Raw genomic sequence first — 8,039 nt, 5'->3', positions numbered from 1 at the left:
AGGGTCGGGGGCCGCGCAGGTCCTGACGTGGCCGGAGCCCGCGCGACGGGAAGTAGCAGGTAGGTTGTGCCGCCCGCGGGGCTCCGGGGTGCGGCGGCCCGGGGCGGGCGGGAAGGTGGGACCCTGCCCCCGGGCGGGGCTCCGCGCGCTGGTGCCGGAGGCGCCGCAGTTTGCCCTCAGCCCTTGGGAATAGTCAGCTCGGTGGTTGGAAAGGTTTCTTCCCACTACCGGAGGGTAAAAACTAAGACGTGCCGGGTGCCAGCCGGGCGCGCTTCCACGGAGCCCAAAAGGCGAAATCAAACGTGCACACGACTGTGGAGAGACTCTGGGTAAGGGACGCACCGCCAGAGCTGGCAGAATGACTCGGAAAGGCGCTTGCTTCGAAGGAGCTGGGCCTGCCTGGGCGGATAAGGAGGACTGTGTTGTGTTTTGCCCTCTGATCGCGGATGAGACGAAGCCTGCTCGGCAGTGCAACGCGTCCCCTGGAACATGGAAACAAGATTCCTCTGGGGGAAAACTTTACAATTCGTCATTACAAGGTGAGAGTAGAGACACGCAGAGTTAGTTGAAATTAACAAAAGTTTACCAGGCTTCAGTCTTGACTATCCTGACGACGAAAGAGTGTCATTCAGTTGGAGGGCCTGTTACTGAAGCATGAAGCACGAGAGGTGCCGCTGTCGCAGATGAATCCAAGCCTCCTCCAGGAGAGAGAGGATGTCCTGGTTTTAATAGCAGGATCTGTCCAGAGCGCAGGAGTTTACAAGGTGGTTTCCAAAGGGCTCGTCCCATCAGACAGTGAAATCCTGTAACTCAGTCCTTCTGTTCGGATTCTGTATTCACCAAGCAAAATGATGGTAGGTTGGAGAAGCTGATCCGAATGTCGGCTGGACAGCCTGCAGTTCTCTGTAAACTAATAAATTGGCATTCAGGTGTTTTCAGACATCCCTTTGTTTCCACTTTTTCTCAAGCTGAGTGATTCTTCTCATTCTTCAGGGCTCAGGTGAAATGTTACATCCTCTCAGGGGCTTATTTGTGTTCAGGTGCCTAGAACAGTTTCTGGCACATGGTCACTCAGCCTGACTTCCTCAGCACTCTCAATCCTCGCTCAGATGCCCCTTTTTAAGTGAAGCCTAGCCTGACAAACCTATTTAAAATTGCAGCCCAGTTCCTCTTACATACACCTTTGCAATCCTCCCTTTCCAAGCCTTTTTCGTTTTCCTATTGCCCTAGTCACCTTTATTTATTTGGTTCATTCATGAACCCCACCTGCCAAGAGCAATGCCTGTCCTGTAGTAGATGCCAGATTTGTTGAATTAATAACCTTTGTTGTGTTTCATTCACAGTGTATACACAGCGCCTGGATGAACAGAGATATTCTGAGCACTGTCAATGAATTGGATCAGTTCTGGAATCCTAACAAGATCACATCTTTGACCAAAATCAGTATCTTGCACTATCGTTAATTAACCAAGGTAAATGCAACTTTGATGTGTCTTGGTTAGAAATCTTTGTATACTTTTCTGTTAAGGTCTTGGAGGGAATACATATCATATGACAAACAGTGTGAGAACAGAGATGGGAAGGTGAGAACTGTATAACAACAGTTAATGGAGTAGAGCTTTGCATATTTGCCAGGCATGAGTGCTTAATGCATGTCACCCCATTTAATTCTCTTAACCACTCTATGAGGTAGGAACATTTTGTAAATGAGGCAATTGAAGCAGCTAGAGGTTAAACTACTTGCCTAAGGTTATTCAGTTAGAAGTGGCAGAGCCAGGATTAAAATTTAAGCTCTATATGCTTTGGCCAGTTTGCTCAGTTGGTTAGAGTCTCATCCAGATAAGCCATGGTTGCAAGTTTGATCCCTAGTAAGGGCATATACAAGAATCAACCCATGAATGCATAAATAAGTGGGACAACAAATTGATGTTTCTCTCTTTCTCTCAAATCAATAAAAAACTTTTTTAAAGTTATGTTTACACTGTAGTCAAGTGTGCAATAGTAGTATGTCTAAAAAAATAATGTACGTACATGCCTTAATCTGAAAATACTTTATTACTAAAAAATGCTAACCATCATCTCAGCCTTCAGCAAGTTGTAATCTTTTGTCTGGTGGAGGGTCTTGCCTCCATACTGATGCAACTCATTATCTGCAAAATGCAATAAAACATAGTGCAGTAAAATGAAGTATACCTGTATGCCAATTATATCTGGATAAAACTGAAGAGGGGACCTTAAGTTCTTAATCACTTTGCTGTCCTCCCACCCTCTGCATATGCAGACAACAATCAGAGCCTTAACCTTAGGGAAGGATGTGTCACGGGGCCTTTGAGAATCTCCAAATCCACAGACACTGTTCAGCATGTTAACATCCACCACTATTTGTTACTGTGTCTCCCTTGGATCACAATGAAAGAGGATCCTGTCTGCTGTCGAGGCTGCCTCCCTCCCTGTCTGAACTCTGGGTCCAACAACACCACTTTATCCCTTAACCAATGTCACCCTCATTCCCTCTCCTGACTCCTATCAGATCTAAACATGCTCAGTTCTCTTGCATTTTAAATTGTGTCCTAACTCCGCATTCCACATGACCAGAGCTTTTCCAATTTGCACCTAGAATATAATTGTCTCCACTTTACTCAACATGTTTCTTGTCAACATCACTAATAATCTTGATGTTATTATCTCAAGTAGATAATTTTCAACCCTCGTTTTATCTATCTTCAGCATTTGGCAATGTTAACCATGTCTCCTTGAAGCTTCTATAATACCGTATTTTAAAATGTCTTCCTTTTCTTCTGTTTCCTTTGGGAGCTCTCCCTCCTACCTCTGCATATCCCTTAAATGTTTCTGCTTTTTGAGGCTCTAAGGCTCTCATGTCTTCTCACTGAACCCTCTCTGGACAATCCAGTCCCTTCCCATGGCCTCAGTTACCATCTCTTCAGCTGTGTGCCACTGGCTGCTGGATAACCATAGACTCTCAAGTTTAACACTGTCAAAATGAACCAATTATCTTTACCCCACACTTCCTCTTTCTATGAAATCTGTCCCAGGAAATGTCACCTTTTTCCATCCATTTGCCAGGCCAGAAATCAGGGCATAAATTAATAAAAGAGCTAACATGTTGTGTACTTTCTATGTGCCAGGCACTCTTATAAGCACTTTACACGTTAGTTCATTTAATCCTGATGAGTCTTGTCCTTACCCAGATATTAGGGATATAGTATCTGAGGCGCAGTAAAAGTCAGCTTTAGGTCATTCAGCTGGTAAGAGACAGAGTTGGGATTTGAATGCTGTTACTCTGGCTTGAGGTTGTAATCATTATACCATAAAAGATAAGACCCTTGACTTCTGCCTCTCATCCCCATTCAACCACTTACCAAGTATGATAGATTCCCTGTGCTTAAATCTCTAGGTGATATCTCTGAAGTATAAATCTGATCTTCCTGCTTCCTTAAAACTCTTCAGCACCTCCTCCATGGACCTCAGGGTAAAGTTAAGCATTTAACATGGATAATCTGACCTCTACTTCTCCCGCCTCCTGTATCTTGCAGCTCTCTGATCTTGCCCCCTTAAGTACCAGTGGTCTTGTACATCCTAAGTGTCAGCCATTGGAATTAAATTCTTTGAATGGGTCTTTTTTCGTCCAAGCTGTTACACTTTGTTGTCACACTTTTCCTTACCCCTTTACATCTAAGCTTCAATGTCACTTCCACTAATTTGAGGAATAAAACGCCCTCTAATGTACTTACCCTATCACAGCACTTATGACACTATTTTAATTATTGCCTTAATTGCTTTTTAATTATCTCCCAGTAGATTGTAAGTTCCTTGAAGACAAGAACCAGTCTATGACCTTAAATGTCTCATATTCATCCCCTCCTTTATGTCTGCTACCCTAGTTCAGGCCCTCCTTATCTCTAGCTTGGGCAGCTGCAGTAGTCTATTAACTGGTCTCCCTGCCCCTAGTCTAGCTTTTCTTTAATTCATGCTCAACATTGCTGGCAGTGCTAGTTTTGTTTAATGCCTGGCTTAACTTCTGCCTGCTTAAAACACTTCAATAGAACCCAGTTGCTTTTAGAAAAAGTCCAAATGTTTTAAAATTACATGAATTTGTCTCCTCTCCTTCTGTTCCCTTACTTCCTTGTGCCTAGTAGGCAGTCCATAAATATTGGGTGAGTGAATGAAGGACTATATCCAACTCAAACAGAACTAAGAACAAAGGGTTTAACCAAAAAAATGCAGTCTGGCTGCAGAGACTCCCTAGGGCAGTGTAGCCATAGATGTTATTGGAGCTAGAAGACTAGTAGTGTAACTCTGTCTCTGGGAAGAGAGTCCCCAAAACATGCCTTACTATTAAATGACTCCTTGTCTTTGCATATGCTTGGAATGTGCTACTCCCATCCACTTGGTAAACAGAGTCAGATTTCAAAATAGTTCAAGCATCCCTTCCTCTATTAAACTCTCCTGACCTTTCTGGACAGAGTGTAAATTGGTTCAACTTTTCCATAGCATAATTTATCAAAATATATCAAGAGTGGTGAAACTCTTTAACCTGGGAATTTGTTCTAGTTATGGACTTTAACTACAAAAGAATTTGGCCTAGTTATGGACTTTATTAATCCATTCTATCCCAGTTCTTTAACCTAAAGGAAAATTATGACCATCCTAAGAAACAGAATTGGAACAAAATGGTTTCTTTATGACCATAACTAGTCAAAATACTTCATTTGTGTAGCTAGTATTTTCAGCCTTTTGCCACCTAATATTTCATCAGCACTGCTTTAAAAAAAAAGTGTAAAGTATCCAAGCATAATAAAATTGTTCATAGCCTTTCCACATAACCTGCTACTTGGATTGTCTCTCCCCTCGACCCACCTCAGAGGATCCATCCTAATCTAATGTTGATCTAAACGTTTTGTTGCCAGTAAATTATAATATATCTCAATGTCAAATAGGCATTATTTTAAAAATATAAGGGCATAATTAAAGCTTTCGACAGAGATGTTAAGAATACATTGTTGATAACACAGAAAAACTAGAAACAACCTAAAATTACAAACTAAGAGGTTGATTGAGTAAACTGTGGTGTATCTGACAGTGGAATATTACATAACATTAAAGCTGATGTAAAAACAGATTTAATGTTGAATGAAATAATAGTATGGTTCTACTTCTGTGGGGGAAAGTATGTGTGTGTTACACATGCAGAGAAAAATGGGTACACACCAAATTGTGTGATTACCTCCAGGTGGTGGTATGGAGTCGTTTAATTTGCTCTTTTTGCTTATCTATATATTCTCATTTTTCTCAATGAACATGTATTACCTGTGAATCCAAAATAACTGGTTTGGCCTTGATATATATTACATAATATATTTACAGGTTTATTGTTTGCAAAATCTGTTCCCTTATGCCATTTCAACAGAAATTGAGGTTTGTCTTCATTTATTTCCTTTGAGTACTCTGTTGTAGAATTGCTAAAGACGAATGGTAAAGCTAAGAGGCAAGAAAAGCAACTGTCCCAGATAGAGAATTACAGAAGTTTGGATTAAATAGCGAAGAATCGATAACTAGAAAACAATTTAATTTTCCTTTTCTCAATTAATTTGTCTTCCATTTTTAAAAGCATGCTGATCCCATTTTCAAAGAAGAATTGCTTCCAGTTACTTTGTAACCTCAAGGTCCCAGCAACTGGCTTTAAAAGTACAGTCAAAAGTGGGCTCATTTTACAGTCGGTGTCCAGTGATGTGTACCAAAACCTGGCTGTGGAAGACTGGATCCATGAGCACATGAACCTAGAAGGCAAGCCGATTCTGTTCTTTTGGAGAAATTCTCCCTCTGTTGTAATCGGTAGGCATCAGAATCCTTGGCAGGAATGTAACCTGAATCTGATGAGAGGAAAAGGTGTAAAACTGGCTCGGAGAAGAAGTGGAGGAGGCACAGTTTACCATGATATGGGTAATATCAATATGACTTTTTTTACAACCAAAAAAAAGTATAACCGGATGGAAAATCTAAAGTTAGTTGTGAGAGCTCTGAATGCCGTCCAACCCCAGCTGGACGTGCAGCCTACCAAAAGGTTTGACCTTTTACTTGACGGACAATTTAAAATCTCAGGAACAGCTTCCAAGATTGGCCGGACTGCTGCTTATCACCACTGCACTTTGTTATGTAGTACCAATGGGACCCTCTTGTCCTCTGTGCTCAAGAGCCCTTACCAGGGGATCACAAGCAATGCCACGGCTAGCATACCTGCCTTAGTAAAAAGCCTGTTGGAAAAAGACCCCACTTTGACCAGTGAAGTACTGATAAATGCTGTTGCTGCAGAGTATGCTGCTTATCATCAGATTGATAATCACATCAACCTGATAAACCCGTCAGACGAGGCACAGTTTCCTGGAATAAATAGCAAAGCCAAAGAACTGCAGACTTGGGAATGGATCTATGGCAAAACTCCAAAGTTCAGTATAAAAACTTCCTTTAATGTGCTTCATGAACAGTCACACTTGGAAATTAAAGTTCTCATAGATGTAAAGAATGGGAGAATTGAAACTTGTAACATTGAAGCACCTGATCACTGGTTGCCACTGGAAATACGTGACAAATTAAATTCAAGTTTTATTGGCAGTAAGTTTTGCCCAATTGAAACTACTATGCTGATAAATACATTACATAGAACATGTCCAGAAGATGACGAGCTACACAGTAAGTGGAATATTCTCTGTGAAAAAATTAAGGGAATAATGTGATTGCACAGAAGTTAATATTGACAGCAGGTTCATTGAGAAAATTAAAATTTTCAGTGTACATTGTATGTCTCTTAAAATTAAAAGGGCCTAGTCTTTTTCAGTAACTTCTCCCATTTGTGTCTATCACCTACCCTTGTCCGTATTTTCTGACCTCCCAGATACTGTCTCTTTCCTCCCTAACTGTAATGCCTGGCGTGCATTTATATTTTAGCTCCTGCCTCTCTTACCATCTTGGGAGTGTTTACATTGGACACTCTGACCTGAGTTCTTTTTCTTACCTCTGGGGAATACAACCCAGGCTTCTTGCCACCTCTACCTTAAACTCTAAATTCTCCGTTTGTTCTGTCTTCTTATCTGCCCGCCCTCTCCCACTGAATCAAGCCTAGTGTACTTTTAGGAGCCCTGAGCTCTTCCTAACCTTGGTTCGCCTCCCACTGACTTATTTAGCCATTCTTATGCCCAGATATTCTGTAAAAAAATGTGTAGCTTTGTCTTTATAGCTTGTCAAGCAAGTCTCCTACTGTAGTCTCTTTTGTCATTTAATTTATAAATTAACTTAGAGAGAACTGACATCTTACTAAGCCTTGCCATTCAGGAATAGAATTTGTCTCTTCAGTTACTCTAGTTTTCTTTTATACCCTTCTGTAAAGCTTATAGTTTTTTTTTTAATATAGTTCTTGCACATTTCTCGATATGTTTAATAGGTAAACTTGCATCTGGTATCCTTCTGGTAGTCTAATTGGATCTGGGGATAGAACTTCAAATATTTAGAACAATGGATGGAATGTCTGTACACTCTCTTCCTTAAATACCATTATCTCTTAGGCAGAATTTCTATGAGTTGAATAAAAGCTAACTTCACAGGGTTATGGATTGCTGATTCTCTAGTGACAGATCCAGAAGCTCTAGAAATCAAGAGTTATTTTAACATGAAAGCAAAGGAGGTCTAACACATTTTCATCTGAATGATGAAAAGCCATTCTACTTCCACGTGACAATGGGTACCTGGCAAAATAAGCCAGGATTCTCTGCAGAAAGGAACTTTTGATCAGGTCCAGTATTTGTCCAGGTGCTCTCCTGAGACCCGGAATTTCCATGAGACAGGCCAAGCCTCTCTTAAACAGATGGAAATGCTCTTCAATTGTTTCTTATTTTTTTGAGCCAATACATTTAAAGTTTCTCTCCAGGCATTCCCCAAAGAGCTTTGCTCTGTGCCTGCACTGGTTGGTACAGCCCAAGGCGGGAACCTGGAAAGCAAAGAGCTCCGCTCTGCTCCCCGGTGAAGAA

At 41.2% G+C, this 8,039-nt stretch overlaps 1 protein-coding gene across 4 annotated transcripts in view; it reads left to right on the top strand.

The window, feature by feature from the left end:
* Nucleotides 1-8,039, top strand: part of LIPT1 (lipoyltransferase 1) — a 17,586-nt gene continuing 9,547 nt past the window's right edge. Inside the window, exons 1-4 of one of the 4 annotated variants that reach the window (XM_087828081.1) lie at nt 1-59; nt 1,344-1,472; nt 3,416-3,490; nt 5,630-7,619. In XM_087828081.1, coding sequence (XP_087684207.1) covers nt 5,631-6,752 — 1,122 coding nt within the window. In that variant the 5' untranslated portion in view covers nt 1-59; nt 1,344-1,472; nt 3,416-3,490; nt 5,630 and the 3' untranslated portion in view covers nt 6,753-7,619. Of the gene's footprint in view, nt 60-174; nt 540-1,343; nt 1,473-3,415; nt 3,491-5,629; nt 7,620-8,039 lie in introns of those variants that run through there. The other 3 variants (XM_087828082.1, XM_087828079.1, XM_016221300.2) reach the window with 3 other exon arrangements.

The sequence above is a fragment of the Miniopterus natalensis genome, chromosome 19 (assembly GCF_054644295.1).
Source record: "Miniopterus natalensis isolate mMinNat1 chromosome 19, mMinNat1.hap1, whole genome shotgun sequence".
NCBI lineage: Eukaryota > Metazoa > Chordata > Mammalia > Chiroptera > Miniopteridae > Miniopterus > Miniopterus natalensis.
This window is presented reverse-complemented; position numbering and strand designations above follow the sequence as displayed.